The sequence below is a fragment of the Triplophysa dalaica genome, chromosome 12 (assembly GCF_015846415.1).
Source record: "Triplophysa dalaica isolate WHDGS20190420 chromosome 12, ASM1584641v1, whole genome shotgun sequence".
Classification (NCBI taxonomy): Eukaryota; Metazoa; Chordata; class Actinopteri; order Cypriniformes; family Nemacheilidae; genus Triplophysa; species Triplophysa dalaica.
In genome coordinates, this window is record NC_079553.1 from 18,550,692 (window position 1) to 18,567,350 (window position 16,659).

Here is a 16,659-nt window from a genome sequence, read left to right on the forward strand (position 1 = left end):
AAATAAAACCAGGATAATAATCTGTGTGTGTACTTTACTGTTAATGCTGTAGTCTGATCTGCTGTCTGATCTCTCACCTACATCTTGGACCATAAACAATGTCAGTGCTGCCGCTGTTTTTTTACCAACCTTTCCTTCTTGTTCCTATTTCTCTCTCTCTCTTTCTGTCTGTTCCCCATCTCTCCTTCCCAATCCTCCTCCTGCAGGTATTTAACCCCTTGCGTCAAATCAGAGCATTATGTAACTAAATGGGTAGAAGATGTGAATAAAAACATTCAAGGGCCTTATATTAGGTACAACATCAGACTCCATTTTATCTATCCCCTCTTCATCGGTTTTCCCATCTCTGGCCAAATGTCATTTGAGAGCTCATAGAGATTAAAAACTCCTGACTGTAACACACAAACAACACCAGACCCTCTCCTGAACATGTTTTCTATTCCAAAGGGTATTTAACAGATATACTGAATTGATTTGTAGAATTTAATCCATACTTTATGAGACAGTTGTGCTTCTCAGAGACAGACGGCATTTGATAGTCATGAGATCATTTGATGTAAACATCTTAATCATGATTATGATAATCTTGATGAATCTAGGAGTTTTGTAAATGAGCATCTTGTATTCACTAGAGACAGTGGCCCTCATTTATCAAACGATCGTACGCCAGAAAACTGTGCATTTATCAATATGAAGGTGAGTGGTCGTGAGGAATAATGACAAATATATATATATATATTTACAAATGTAAAAATAGATTCCAAAGTGATTTCTTATATTGATTACATTAATAAAGTATTTTATTTTCTAGCCTAATTATATGAGCATTTAATTGTTTGAAATTACAAGGTTAACGGGTGCTTTGATGTAAAACAAACGGATGAGATTTTAGGCAACTTCTAGGATATTTTAAGACAATTGAAATTGTATACATATACTTTAAACATATTACAACATAATATAATTACAAGCAATGCGTAAGTTTATTTATTTGCAAGGTCATAGCTGCGCACTGGGTCGTTCCACTGGTTCTTTCCTCCAACAAATGTGAAAGATAAAAAAAAAAAATGAAACAAACATAAAGCTGTGTGTGCTTGATTTAAGCAGCCTGAAATGCAAGATTAGCAGTATTACATTTTAAACATATATCCTCTTTAGAAACATGCACCTGTCTCCTTCGCCAAAGACAAATTTTTCTGCACATAAATGAAGAAATTGTAAAAACACTTACTTATAAACATTATACTATAATTTTATTTATAACTTCATTCATTTTTACATGAATCTCAAACAAAGTTTTTCAAGACTGAAGTCAGATTGAAATTTTGTTTAAATGCACTACACAAACAAAGTAATTTAAAACAACAAGACTTACGGTGTAAAAATAATAGTGAAACAATAATCATTTACGGTGATATTTACAAAACATACATATGTGTAACATACAGTGAAGCTTATATCCCACAAACATTTCAGTAATGTAAAATAGAAGTATTTATACAGCATGGAAGAATAAAATGTGCTTTTAGTAAATGCTAATTTTAATAGTGAATTTTTTATCATTAAGAAAATATAATCATATTAAATTAATGGGAATGATTGCTTTGAAGTTTACACTGCATAATCATCCTAAATATAGGCTTGGTTTTCTTTTTAAAAATGGTTAATTATTAAAAATATGTATTTTTGTGGGCAAAACCTAGAATTTGGTGAGATTAACCCAGACATTTTCAGTAAATTCATGATAATTGTAGTTGAAGGACGCCGTAATTTTTGTACATTATTTGCCCTTGACCGTTTTGTCTTTATCAAACACCTTGTCTTCTCTCTGCATGCCAGCTTCAGCTTAGCTTGTGAAGTTTGTCTTTTTCTCACTTATGGTGTCATCATTGTACAGCTGCTGTCACGCGTCTGTCCTGATCACCTCATCATGTCTGTAAACCACCTGACGATGAGAGCGTTTGTTTGTCAAAAAAACACAACCTTGCGCAACAGTATCTACACAGGACTGATGCAGTCAGTGATTTTGGATGATCTTTGCTTGCAGTGGAAACTCCCTTTGACCTTCTGAGGGGTCAAAGGTGACAGATCCATGTGTGCTTTGGCTCTCGGTGCTGTTATCCAGTTCATGTACATTGTTTCTAATGATGTATCTTTCTGATCCCTCAGAACGCTGTCACCGGCCAAATCACCCACCTCCTCAACAGGCTCCATCGCCTCCAGCCGGAGATACCCGTACCCCATGCCTCCCCTTCCGGATGAAGACAGGAAGGCCAACAGACAAAGTGCAAGGGTAAGATTCTTCCTGTTATATAATATTTATTGAAATTCATAATGCAATAATTTATAAACATGTAGGAACTCCTATTCATTGGATTTACAGGTTTTGCAAAAAAATACTTAGTTTCCTTTTAATCACTCTTTCAATTAGCAGAATACTAATGGACAAAAAATGGGTTCGAAGAAATCTTTCACATTAAAATCTAATGTGATCATCTCTTCAGATGAATCATACTATAACAAAGTAATATTTACTAACATGTGTTCATTTGCACATTTCAGCTGTGGGAAACATCAATATAATAGAGCTCGACAACTCCTTAAGGATTTTCCTCTGCTTTTGTATGGATGAGAAAATGAAACAAATAAGATAATGGAGAAACAAACACTAAAGGACTATTAAATGGAAGAGCTGGATGTGGTGTGCTCTTATGTCAAATGTCTGTTCAGCGTTTGCCGTGCTGAGCCGTCTGACCCTGGAGCACGGCATCAGTTTCTCATTCCTGCTGTCATTCTTACAACATCAGGACTCAGGAACTCGATTTCATCACGAGACAAACCCAGAATGACTGCTGTGCTGAGCAGACACACAAACAACAAGCTGCTCGTGCCCCGTTAAACCCCGCCCTCCAGTGACCCCACACACAGCCCATCCCGCCTCCAAACAAACATGCCGTTTTGTGATCGATGCCCTTATTGCCTGGGTGCAAGATGCTCATTCTTGAGCGGAAAGTAACCGCAAAGTTGTTTTGAAAGCACGCCGTCACTGTAGAACCTACTGCTGTATGCATGAGAAAACATGTTTATCGATTCCTTGTAGTGTAATGATGTAAAAATGTTTGAAGGTCTTTCACACAAGGTGCCGCATGCATCAGAGGACAGCTCTGTCTAGGCTGGTAAGATTGTTCATGTTCGCGTTGCTGTTGGCTACAACCGAAGGCAAGAACATATCCAGTCCCGTTCATATCATCGCCTTTTTATCTCAGAGAATTCTGTACATATGTCATATAATTCAAAAACAATGAGTGAAATGTGAGATTGTGCTATTTTTTGCATTTTTGCTTGGTTGTGGGAAGCGTGGCAGGACTGTCTTGTGAGGGTCTTCCCAAATTTTCTAAATTCAACCCAACTTCCCTCAAAATCCTAGTGCACGGAACAAGACAAAAGCTTTTGGCACGATTGTGTTTTCTGCAAAATGCCCTACAGTGCATGTGCACCACAAACGCATTCAGATTGTGTTGTTGCAAATGCTACGATAATAACTTTTAGTTTATAGATTTCTGAACGGTTTTTATAAGAGAATATTTTGGGATTGTAGATACAGTTGGCCGAACAACCTTGTAATTGAAGTACATAGTTTTCAATAAGTTTAATTGTAAAAGTCTGCATAACTTTATGACGTTACTTCAACAACATCACTTCCACAATACCATCAAAAGAAAAAAAGCATATTGTGTAGCATTTGGGTTTATTTGAGGATGTAGTATTGGAACACAACTACAGTCGGGGTGAAAATGGTTTAGTAATCGTGACGTGTAAAATGAAAGAAGTTAATAATATGACAGTAAACAAGTGAGAGCAATGAGCTTCTGTCTTGTTATGTGCACAAGGTCGTAGTTTGTCTCTGTTAAACTTTCGAAAGAGTTTGCTTTCGTCATGCTCGCAGCAGAATGTCATTTTGATCATTTCACATTTTTGATCATTCTCACATGTTAGAAATGTGACTTTAGCTGATCGTTCAAATACTACTTTTTGGTGATACATACAATGAAGGTCAAATCGTTGCGTGTCAAAGTCATCGGAAATGTGGTTGATTTTGATACATTGCAGAGAAGTTATAGGATTGCGCTTGAGATGAAAACACAGTACGCAAATCAAAATTTAGACTAAACTCTCAGATTTGTGAATGTAACAGTAAATGTTTTTCTCTGTGTTTCTGAGAAATGCCTTTTATATTTGAAATCGATAACCAAACAATTACAGCCTAAATATAGCAAACGCTTGCTCACTCCACCCCTTACCCTCACGAGCGTATAGGCACCCTATTGGTTAACCACTTTGTTGTTTTATTCACACAGACAGGACTATAAGAAAATACTAAGTGACAGTTCACCCAATTTCAATCATGAATTACTCATCCTCAAGTTGTCCAAAACCTGTCTAAATGTCTTTGTTCGGTTGACTACCATAGTAGAAAACACTGTTGAAACACAAAATAAGATATTTTGAAGAATGTGGGAAAGCAAACCGTTCTGGGGCACCCTTGACTCCCATTAGATTTGTTTTCTTATATAATGTGGTAGTCAATGGTGCCATGGAAATGTCAGCCGCTAACCTTTTTCTAAATATCTTTCTTTGTAGACATTTAAAAATACATTTATAATGGAACAACTTGAGGTTGAATAATTCATAACAGAAATTTATTTTTGGGTTGAACTATCCTTTTAACACATATTCATAAAATTGTTGATTTCTATTTTTAACAACATTTCTCAGAAATCGCTAATTTCACATTTACCCGACCATCAATTATTAATGTAAACTTTATACATTTAGGGAAGAACAAATCTCATTGTTTCAATTTGAAAACCTTCATGAAGACTAACCCATAATCACACCTTTGACTTTGTTAGCCCTTGGTGTTTGTTCTTGTTTGCGGCATGACCGTCTTCACACGGAGAAACGCTGCAGTATCGCTCATGAATGCCGGTCATGTGACCATCCAGCCTTTATTACATTGCTCACTTTTGCGGTCAGTATTGTATTAGTAATAGCAGTTTTTCATCTGTACATAAGTCTGCTGTGCGTTTGATCTGTCTGCACTGATTTTTGCACTCTGCCTGTAATCTACAACTTACATCTCCATGACGACGCATTATGAGGTATTTTTAAGGTAACTTTGTAAAGTCTATCCCTCCCCAGTATTACATGTACATAGTTCATCCCAATTGACAATTAAGTGCTTTAGAATGATTAAAACTGCAATAGGTTTTTGTGCAAACCGAGGTTAAAATGATTCTTAAGTTTTTGTGGACAAGTCGCCTTTGTGAACCAAGTGGGAAACTCTTGGCCTGTTTATTTGTACATGCGGTTGACATGAATACATTCAATGTCATCGTAAGAACCTTCATTTGGCATTAACAGTTTTAGTTTACAAAACGCTCTGAAGCAATACTCTGTTCACTGTGACCCTGGTCTGTCTTTTAAAAAAGCACACTGTCCTGGCGGTTCACACTAGAATAGATTTGGTCCAAATGGAGTTCTGACACCAGTCACTGTCATTTTAAAACATTTTGCATTGACCCCTGGATGGAGGACTCAACTAAAATACTGTTGAATGTACTTGGGTATTAAACAACATTCTGAGATCATAAACCAAAAACAGACTTGAGACTCACACTACGTAAATGCAGGACAGTGTTAACTGTGAGAGAATGGACTTTAACTCTTGTTGGTTCTTTTTGCAGCTCAGATTTACATTAGGAGTCTTGTTTTTTAATGCCTTATGCTAATTCAACAGCTCTCACACCCTGTGTTGTTTCCGTTCTGTTCATGATCCGTGTACACGGTATTTGTAGTCATAGATTCTTCATGCCTGTTTTCTTTTGTTGTGTGCTGTACATACTGTAGACTGATAATTCAAATGATAACAGTTTGTTTTTTTCATACAGTATCCATTCAGTATTGTAATATATTTAAGATTAAGTAAAACTTTCGTTCAAATGATGCTTGTTTATGTGTGTTGTGTGATAAAGGTGTAGCTCAAAGTTGCCACACTGTCAAATCACGTTTCTTCATCACGCTTCTTCATTTTCTTTCAGATTTTAGAGTTGAATGAAAAGTAAACATAGGGCTTTTTATTACATTTCATCATTAACAGCTACAATATCAGTATTACAAATAGGACACAAATTGAAACTTTTAAAATATTCATTAGTGCTTCAAGAAATAATCAAATGGAATCAAATATGATTTGACAAGCACACACTCACAGCACAGTTCTAAATTCATCAAAGATGAAACTTGGCACGTGAGCCTCCGCCACCTGGAAAAATAACAGAAGAACTAGTATAAAAACCACATGCATTTCCCAAGAATTTGTGTCATTAAAGAAATGAATGTTACAACTCAAATTTCACTGTACCTTTCTAGGCAGTTTAGTGTACCGAACATAGTCCTCCAGAAACATTAATGCTCCGATAACATCTGAAGGCATATCTGGAACCTTTTGACTGCAAGTAAAGACAACAATTTTAATTCTGTGCTTTCTTTTTCTCACCCTCAAGTTGTTCAAATCTGTAAAAATGTCTTTGTTCTGATGAACTCAGAGAAATTTATTTTGAAGAATGCTTGTAACCAAACAGCTCTTGGCCACCATTGACTTCCATAGTAGGAAAACTGTGGTAGTCAAAAGAGCTACATTCTTCAAAATATCTTCTTTTTTTGTTCAACAGAACAAATAAATGTATACAGATGTGGAACAACTCGAGGAGGAACTGTTCTGTTAACACTTCTATAAAGAAATGTGATTTATTTATATATATTTTGTATGAATAAAATGAGATTTTACGTAAAGAAACAATATATAAAAAATAATGTGTTCAAAAAATTGAAGGAAAGCTTGGTAAAGGCATGTAAATAAATCTTATTATCTTAAAAATAAGACCTTGTTTATAAATAATTTCTAGATTTTCTGGACAGGTTTCCCTTTCTTGACATACCTGGTGCACTGCTCCATTATGGAGCGAATAAACTGGCCAATCAGAGCCAGGAATTGAACGGTGTATCTGGAGTGAAACTGTTTAAGCAGCGTCAAGAGACCCAGGACGAGAGGAGCCCAGTCGACCGGATCTGCAGCCTTCTTGCATGTCATTCCTGTAAAAATACAAACGTTCTCGATCACAAAAACACAAGCAGGAACCTTGATATTTATTGTTATAATTCCTGCATATGCATGCACAGACCTTGGGTCTTACTGTACTGCAGTTTGGGAAGTTGTGCAATTAGGAACAAGAAGTTCACCATGGGAAAATAAGCCAGACGTTTGGTTGTGATGTAAATCTGAAAGTGGGAAATTGATCGATAAACAAAAGATCGTTAATGTTTAAATATCACATTGTTTCTTTATAAGGGACAAACTTTGTTCAGTGGGTTGTGGATTCCAGCCGCGTCCAGGTAAGCAGTGATCTCGTAAAGAAGCATGTTGTCCTCTTTAGGGTACGGCAGCGATGGATCCTTATAATGTGCTTCAATATCCACGAGAAGAGACCTGAAATGCATTATTTTTACTTAAAGCTGTCTATTTTACTGTATTTATAATTAAAAAAAAATCCAACAAACTTGTTCAGATTATCCAGTGCTGCACTGAGATGTTTCGAGTCAAATTTGCAAGAGTAGTTCAGTTCATTAGCGATCTGTTGCCTCAAGATCTGCATCTGACCCACCTGTGAAAAGTTCATTCAATTTTCACAATAGAAAAATGAAGAATTTGAGAGCATGACTGCAAAACAAAAGGTTCAGTAATAGATTAATACCTTCATGATGGCTTCCAGATACGCCGCCCAGATCTTTTGAGTTTTGGCCACACCATTGGCATACACTTTGCTTGCATTTGCTGATATTTAAGGATAAAAATATGATAGATTAATAATCATAGTGTGAATCAGTGTAAGATCTAAAGACTAGTAATGATGGTCACACTTACCCACAATGCCTTTGACAGGATTGACAGCTGTCATCAGAGCTTTAAAGATATCAACCATGGCTTTGTCCTTGAGGATGTTCTTCTGCAAGACTGTCAGAAAATTCTGCAGAGGAGAAGCAAACATGTATTATTTATTTGCATAAAATAATTATTTGATATTTGATAACATACTGTATTTTAACTTTAATATTCAAGTTACATTCACTGTTTCGGATATTGTCAAGAATATTTGTATTTTTTCCACCCTGAGCGTTCACCTGCAGCTCTTTCACAATCATGAAACACAAGAGACGGTCGAGTCCGTTAAGCCCAAAAGTTCCCAGCGTGTCCTGAATCTCAGAAAAGAGTCGGTTGTTGGTCACTTCCTGATGTGACTTTATGTCATACCAGGTGTTGAGCTGATCAATGTAACATGTTGTTCTGCAGGAAATAAAGATAAGAGACGTTAAACTTCTGGAAACTCTGCCAAATAAACATCCAGTAACCAGTTTTTTCCGACTCACTTTGGATCTGTGATTCTTAAAATTTCCCTGCAGAGTCGCCCTATGAATGTGGCGGAATCATCGACTGATGGATATTTAGGAATTGGAATGTGGGTGGACTGGTAAACGCTCTGCCAGTCTTGGATCTGAAATGAAGCATCTTTAGGTTTACAGCACTAATCTGAACATCACAATCAAACATTTCAAACAAGCTTAAGGTTGTTAAACCTTTGTCCTGAGGAAGCTGTTACACTCCTGCTCCACGTTGTAGTTGATGATACGGGACACTTCCTCCTGCCAGATCTTCAGTCCGTAGATGCTCACGTAGTCCTGAATGTATTCGAACGAGCGATAAAACCCATCCATGGAGGCAGCCATTTCTTTCAGCTTGGGCATCAGTTCACTGGGCTGATACCAGGAAGGATGGGAATGAGGAACGGGCATCACACAACACAGTATGATATATTTTCAAAGTATTAAAACAAATACAGCGGTAAAACTGTACAGCAGGTGCCAGATGTAGGTTATCTCACTTTAGCCTTGGGGTTGAATATGAGACCCTTGTGCAGGGCATACGCGACACGTTTGACGAGCTCCTTCCTAATACCGTCCTCCAAAAGCTGCTTTGGATCTACCTGAAACAGACACGCTCATAATTCATAAAAATGTATTACACATACAACCATTATGTCAAAAAATACAAATATCTGATTCAGGAACCTTGAAGTGAAGATGAACTCAAAATCAATGCTTTTTAATAAAGGTTACAGTGAATAATTAATTGCTGCACATTCCTTATAATAAAAAATGAAAAATGCAACAACTTGCTCAGCTTCCAAAAAGCACAGCCACTATATAAGATTTTCACTACATGCTTGTATTGGCCAAAAGAATATAAAAAACAATATTTTCATAATATTCCATAAATTATATAGAAATCTTTAAATTGTATTTTACGTTAAATAATAATTATTTGTATATAAACTATAATTATTAGAATACGATTGTTATAATAAATTTAACTAAGCTATCAATCAAATCCATCTTTAATTTTGTTTTGTTTGTGTTTTCTTAAAATTCATGTGTAGGAAGAAAGACAGACAGAGACAGAGAGAGAGAAAGAAAAAGAGAGAAATACAGAGAGAAAGAGAGAGAGAGAGAGAGAAACCCCTATTCTGAAAAAAAATTCATTTCATTTTAGCATACGTCACAGATGTGAGACATCTCATCCCTAAAAAACTCCACAAACAGCACAAAAAACAAATGCAATGTACCTTGATAATGCCGACAAGTGTGGTCTTCATCATCAGAATGCCTTCAGTAAAGACTGAAATGGCATGAGTGAGTTTAGCTACCTGTCAAATAAAGATTAATGAGATCATTAAAATATTTAATTTTATTATATTATTATACCCAGGCAGTGATAAATATGACTTTATGACAATTTGTTGAGTGTTTTTGCTGTGGAAAAATGTTACGTGACTACATTATAAAGCATATATCATTATTTTCATAAATAAATGTTGTTATTTTTTGCCTTTAAATACTTCTTGTACTTAAGTACTGCATTGAAGGTTAAAAAAACGTAGAAAAGTAATATGTACTTGTAAAATGTAGTGAAGTAAAACGGATGATATTTGCTTTTTAATGTAGTACAGTAATTCTTTTCCAGAGTAAAAACACACTCAAAAAGTACAGACTTGAAAAATGTAAAAATAAATCTTTGTAGCTAGATCACATTAACTTTGTTTAACTGGCACTTATGTGTGGACTTTACTAGTGTAACATATGCTTCCAGCTTTATTCTGCAGTACTGTGATTAATGGAAGATTCAGATTCAGACTTTGAGGTTGTCCTCGTAACTCTCATACCTCATAGCGGGCGCTGAGCTGAGCGTAGTCCTTTAGTTTGTCTTTGTCCAGACGTGTGGGAACTTCCATAATGTCATGGGTCTGCAGTTTGATGATTTTGGCCAGTGAGGTGAACATACTCTCTGGAATAATCTGCAAGACCTGGCAGAAGTTTTTTTTTGTTAGTATATTCATTCATAGCGATTGCTCAAACCAAGACATTTGAGTTGTACTATGAGATGAGCTTCTTAAAACCAAACCTTTCTGACGTAAGCCACCAGCTCTCCGGAGTAGAACTGGGACACGCTGAGCAGATCGGGACTGTTGACCTGGTTGATTCGAAGTAGAGGCAGATCCAGAGCAGAAGCCAGCTGTTCACATTTATAACACTCACGTTATACTCTCAATAAGAATCATGTGAAGTGTTAGAAGTCTGGTGCCGTGTGCCAACCATTAAATGTCTCACCTTTAGAAAAGTGGCTCTGAGTTTGGTCACCATCGAGGGCTTTGCTCTAATGCTCTCTTGCATCATTGAAGTGAAGCTGTGAGCAACACATTTGGAACAGAATGTTAACAAACTTTAAACATCACACAAATGCCAATGTGATGCCAGCGTGATGCCACCACCTGTCAATGATCTGCCAGGCGTAAGACAAATCCCCCACTATCTGCATAGTGATGAGAACTTCCTCCTTGATGTTGATTGTGCGAATCATTTGATGGAGGAACTTGCGCGTGTCCAACAGGAACTGACACACCTGCAGGTTCGAGTCTAGCTGGTGGAACTCTTGCACCTTTGACGAAAACACAATTTCATTTTAAAATTAAGCAATATATATATATATATATATATATAATGATGGATTTGTTTTTACCTCCACCAAAGCCTGAATGAGCTGCACAGTCTTCCTCCCAGCGGCTGTCGAGTCCTCATAGTTTAGAGACTCGATCTGTTTGGAGATCTCTCTGAACCAGGCCTGAAGATTCTCTGAGGTGTTTCAGAATAAAACAAACGAACAGATTGACAATCATGTCAACAGTGTATTAAACAGCATCCGATCATCTACCTTCTCAGTATTTTACCGTTTTTCTCCACCCTGGTGAGCGGTTTGACCCCAGAAAACACCTCGGCAAGCTCCATCATTCTCTCCGAACCTTCTTTCTTATAGCTCTCCCACTTGAGCTGTTTCTCTGCCAACATCTGCTTAAACATCTGAGAATCACAAATACAATGTCAAAGTGAGAAACCTTTTATGAGAATCAGTTCAAGTTGAGATGAAACTATTTTCCATAACTTATAAAACATCAAAAAGTCTTGATATTACTAGTGTTGAAAAAACTTTCTGTAACTCTTTGAGAAGACATTTCCTTTATGAGAGAGGAAGAGAGATTTAAATATTATTTTTAAAAATAACTTTATATTTTTAGAAATTGTACCTCTTTGAGGATGAACTCAAACTGGGCTGTATCCAGAAGCAGCTGGAACAGAATTTTCGGATTGTATTTGGAGTCGTTGATGACTTGATCTTTGATCTGTCGTAATCTCTTATTGTTTGGATCATACGCTTAATATAAAAAATAAACAGTCAAGTTATTGTTTTATCTGAGTATCAAATCACTACCAAAAACAGTAGTAGAGTGATCAATTTCCCATCTTTTATTAGTAAATCAGACAACGAAAGCATTGAAATCTTTCCTCACCAGACTCTGCAGTGTGCAGCATAAGCCATCGGATGGCGACGTTACAGTCACGAAGGCAGTTGAGCAGTTTGGGAATGTTGTCCAGGATGATTTCCTCTCTCAGAAAGCCCTCCTTTAACAACTGCTGCACATGCGGTCTCAAACTCTCCACACTGGCAGCGTATCGACCGGCCTGAGAGAAGAAAACAATGATTTATCCTGAAATCTTCACAGATAGGAGATACAACAGCACATCCTTCCTCACAATCCAGTGACTCTGTTCTAGATTAAGTGTGTGTGAAAGCAAAAAAGTACCTGTTCTCTGATGTTGGCTGTGTCCAGCGTGTAGTTGAGGGCCGTTTTGGCAGCTTTATATGGTTCCCACGCCTCCACCAAGTTCACAGTGATCCCCATATATATACTTATAACCTGAGGATTCAAACACAAGCTCAAGACTCGGTAAAACCGTAAAAATCAGTAGGAGGAAATGCTGTAAAGCTCAAAACTCATATCACAAGAATAAAAATGACCACAACAGATGACAAAACGTCCAAATACAAAGTGAGGACCAAAACACACATCAATCTCAAATGGGTGCTCGACCAAAAGAGTAAATCCAAGTAGTAACAAAAGTCGGCACACCAGAGCTTAAAAAAACTTTCGCCTTTATAAATCAATAAAGTTTTTTTATATTTTTGGAGCTTTGGTGTGCCACCTTTGGTAACTACTTAAAACGTCCAAATACAGCATGATAACCTTCAGTTCTGTCTCACCCAGTTGTCAGGGAAGTATTTATCCACGATCTCTCTCATCTTGGCCTGCTGCGTGTGCAGGATGGAGGGGGTAAAGTATAAACAGACGCAGAGCATAGCCGCCTGCGTGGCCAGAGCTGTGCTGCGATGCTCCGGCAGAGGATATGCAGAAACCTGTCACACATAAACATGCGATTAAATAAACCATTTAACACGTGTCATGTGTGAAGAGTAAACGGCGCTCTTGCCTGGTTGTAGATGTCGTCAGAACGCAGGCGACCGATCAACATACTGATGAAGGTGGGGTTGATGGGAACTCTCTGAAAGTAGCTCTCGGGGTAGTTGGGTGGCCGTTTGGCTCCCGGTTGGCTGGAGTAACCTGTGCTGCGTAAGAGCTTGCAGATGTCGTCCAGGTTGGAGTCGCCCGAGGACCGAGCGGCACTGGAGTTGTGAGAAAGAACGGCTTGTGAATTAACTGCCTGAATTTATTTGATTCATTTATTGGGTTTCTATAGTTTTATTTAGTAGCATATGTACATGCTTTTCCATTGACATGTACATCACAAATATTTGTGTACATCTTATTATTCTGTACACTATTATGTATAGCTAGCAATAGTTTATAATGTAAAATAATATAATGTAAATATAGTCTCACCTGTATCTGTAGTAGGACACCAGCATCCTTTCTCTCACCTCTCCTTCCATCTTCTGATCAATGACCAGTAACATGACTCCATACAGGTACAGAGCTTCACACTGACACAACACACACACATTCACCACTTGATCTGCTCTATAAACGTAGTCTAGTTTTATTTAGCTAAACAGAGATATCAAATATTACCAGTAGCTGTTTTCCATCTTCATTCAGTAAAACAGTCTCCAGTGTTTGTTGAATGTAAACTCCTTCATTCAGATCATCCAAGTACCTACAGAGGAAATCATTACTTTCAGAAATAACCACTGATCACAGTAAACAATAAATTCAACTAACATGTTTGCTCCAGTAAAACTAATGGGATAAATTGCTCTAATTCATTCCTCATGTATAAAAATGCAAAGAATGTACAAAAAACTAAAATAATATTAATCTTATTTAAGCTGTTCTGTCGAAAATATCCAATAAATCGGTTTAATTTTAAAGCAGCGCACACCTAATCAAATCGACAACATATTTATGTACGCTCTCGAAGGCCAGGTAGAATCGTGTCAATATTTCAATGTTGTTCTCCCGGAATTCTTCATCCAAATCCTGCAGCTCTGGCTTTGCTTCCAGCTTGCTATCGTAATACTCTTGTCCCTAGATAAGAATCACAGAAGAGACACGTATCAGGATGACAAGTGTTTGAACTACATCAAATTAGATCAAATATATGCATAGGCTATATATAAATGGAAGTACTTTAAAGTAGCTGAAGTCACAGATTATGTCTCCATATTTCTGATGGTCACTCTTGTCTTTGAGTCTGAAAACGGCTGGGATAAAATCTGACAGTCTGAGTAGTTCTGCGATGATGGCATTTCCTCTGGACACGATTCTCAGTATGGCCTGTCCACACAGATTATTCTCTGCCAGAAAATCCACCATGATGAGGAAAACAACAGCAGATCTGCTCTGTGGTCAAAGATTCATGCAGTCTCAGTGATGGGCAGATCTACTCATCTTCAACAACAACAAAGGCTTAGGTTTCAACAAATCATGTTACACAAACATATAACGTACTGATTATTTTATTAAGTGTCATCGTTATAGATCATAATAAGATATGCTAATTCTAAACTAACGTCCAAAACGTATTTTGTCTCATACATTTCTGTAATAATCTATTTTGCATGGAATTTTAAGTATAAACAATTTCGTTGTAATAAGTAAACTCTCTAATAAACTGCGCTTATTAAATAAACAATATTGATTTTAGATTCTGATCACTCACCCACTGCAATGCAGATCAGACACTTCCTGTTTACAAATCACGTGAGTGTCACGAGCTGAGCTCATTGGTCGCTCCGCCCAATGCTTTGGGAAAATGGCTGCGGACTGAACAAACTTTTAAAATAAAAGCTGGAAAATATTAACGAGTATTTTCGGATCATTTTGAATATATATATTTTTTTCATTAAAGCAAATGAATGTCCGTAATATTATCGCCATTACCTTAAAAAAAAACATTAAAGGGAAGAACTAAGTTTTTATTCCAAGGAACCAGATCTGCCAGAGCAACACAGAGACCATCTGAAGATCAATATTGTTTTTAAGAGTTAAGTTTCCTTAATAGTATTTAAAAACTTAAATTTAGAAACATTTGATATCTTTTTAGCTAGACATGACTTTTAGTAAACAACTCTCAAAATGTGAGAAATGTTATTAATTATTTTATTCAATCTGTTTTATTAGGGTGGTCATGAAATCTTTACTGCAGGACATGTATGCTAAATGTTTTACCAAAGAGTTCAAAGAAAGTTACTTTTTTAAGATTTTAAGTAGTCAAACTAAGTGTTCCCAATTAATAAACTTCACATTTAATCGATCTGTATTACAATATGTAAAAGTGAAACCTACTGAAAACAGAGAGTAGCAAATGAAACAGACCCATTATGTTTTTTTCATCCAAATTTATTGTGTCATCCTCAAACAAGTAGAAAATATATATATATTTAGTTTAAATCAAGCAAAAGCCTATTAAAACCGTTCAATTAAATAAAAAGCATTGCACAAGATCTATGGCTCTGGAAAATAAAGCTTTTGCCACCTCTTTAAGGCTCGTCAAGTGTTTCAAATCATGACGGTTCCAGATCGGTATTATAATCTGTGTGTGTAAAATCAGTTTTACAGAGCCTAGTAACAGCCAGACTAACATGACCATTTAGAAACACACTGCAGTTTAATGTTATAAGAGACAGCAGAAGGAAGCACAATGTACATTTGTAGTTTGATTCAGCATTAAACACGCTCAAGCAAGATCCCCAAAAGGTTTTCAAACTTTTGAAAATATGAAAGAATCTGTCAAAAACAGTAGACAGGACACATTCTGTGCTAATTTGCTTGAAACAGTACTTACCATATTTACAGAGGCTGCTTTAAACCTCTGGCCTATAACACACTACAGTATTCACAGGGAATAAGTTCAGAGGGTTGCAAGCAAGTCAAATAAAATACAAATAAGAAATCTTGGACATGAAAACAAGCTCTGGAAAATCTGTGAAATATCGGTCTCATATCACACAATAATTCAGGGATAATCGCAATACAAGCAACTGACATAAGGGTGAAGTTTATCAATACTATAAATACAAACTTAAAAAAAGCTTTCAACTACTGGTAGAATATAAAGCTATATGTACAAGCGGGACACTTTCTCCATCATTCAATGTCTGACACATGCAAATAAAATAAAGGTATTAAATGTCTTATGAAGGGGTGCATTTTTAAAGTACCAGAAATAGTGCTGTGAGTTCATGCGCAAATATAAAAAAATCGAATTATACTCAAATGGAAATTATTCATCAATTATTCTTTGATAGCATTTCATTCAGTTCCACGCATATTCAATAATAATAATAAAAGAAATCCTGCAGCCATGTCAGACCGTGTAACACTCAAGCATGAAAATAATACAACGCTTTCTAAACACAATTCTTTAAAATGTCAAGCAAATCAAAGTCTTTGTTTCGTCCAAGCTTAAGACCATCTTTGACAGTACAATGTTTGTTGAAGAAATCTGAGGGACAAACATCTTTCTCAAACAGCAAAAAAAATAGAACAGGACAGGAATTGTTCATGTTCCCACTGGATATTAAAAAAATACTTTAAAACAGTCCACTTGAAAACATGTGAAGCTGTAAAATTGTCAAATCTCGTGTTTTATTACAAGAATGACAGGCCCCCAAATGATTATTAGTTCTAGTTT

General features: G+C 36.5%; 2 protein-coding genes across 6 annotated transcripts in view; one reads left to right on the plus strand and one right to left on the minus strand.

Annotated features, from left to right (window-relative positions):
• The window catches only part of adam22 (ADAM metallopeptidase domain 22), a 48,487-nt gene extending 42,481 nt beyond the window's left edge, over positions 1 to 6,006 (plus strand). For all 4 annotated transcript variants that reach the window (XM_056763502.1, XM_056763503.1, XM_056763506.1 and 1 more), the window contains 2 exons: positions 2,170 to 2,293; positions 2,563 to 6,006. In XM_056763502.1, the coding sequence (XP_056619480.1) occupies positions 2,170 to 2,293; positions 2,563 to 2,583 (145 nt within the window). In that variant the 3' untranslated portion in view covers positions 2,584 to 6,006. The remainder of the gene's footprint in view (positions 1 to 2,169; positions 2,294 to 2,562) is intronic.
• Positions 6,007 to 6,115: 109 nt separating this feature from the next.
• Positions 6,116 to 14,727, minus strand: washc5 (WASH complex subunit 5). Of its 2 annotated transcripts, XM_056763501.1 has the most exons (29): positions 14,686 to 14,727; positions 14,154 to 14,366; positions 13,906 to 14,051; positions 13,596 to 13,680; positions 13,407 to 13,507; positions 12,997 to 13,189; positions 12,770 to 12,922; positions 12,312 to 12,425; positions 12,018 to 12,189; positions 11,754 to 11,881; positions 11,400 to 11,529; positions 11,192 to 11,304; positions 10,944 to 11,110; positions 10,783 to 10,858; positions 10,577 to 10,687; positions 10,338 to 10,478; positions 9,741 to 9,821; positions 9,000 to 9,101; positions 8,695 to 8,874; positions 8,488 to 8,612; positions 8,242 to 8,404; positions 7,985 to 8,087; positions 7,815 to 7,894; positions 7,621 to 7,724; positions 7,420 to 7,549; positions 7,245 to 7,341; positions 7,002 to 7,155; positions 6,425 to 6,512; positions 6,116 to 6,325 (listed from the first exon to the last, which is right to left on the minus strand). In XM_056763501.1, the coding sequence occupies exons 2-29, from the start codon at positions 14,337 to 14,339 to the stop codon at positions 6,269 to 6,271; spliced, it is 3,480 nt and encodes a 1,159-aa protein (XP_056619479.1). In that variant the 5' UTR covers positions 14,340 to 14,366; positions 14,686 to 14,727; the 3' UTR covers positions 6,116 to 6,268. The 2 variants fall into 2 exon arrangements, with proteins under 2 accessions (XP_056619479.1, XP_056619478.1); XM_056763500.1 differs by lacking the exon at positions 14,686 to 14,727 and having other exon boundaries at positions 14,154 to 14,648.
• Between the last annotated feature and the right edge of the window lie 1,932 nt (positions 14,728 to 16,659).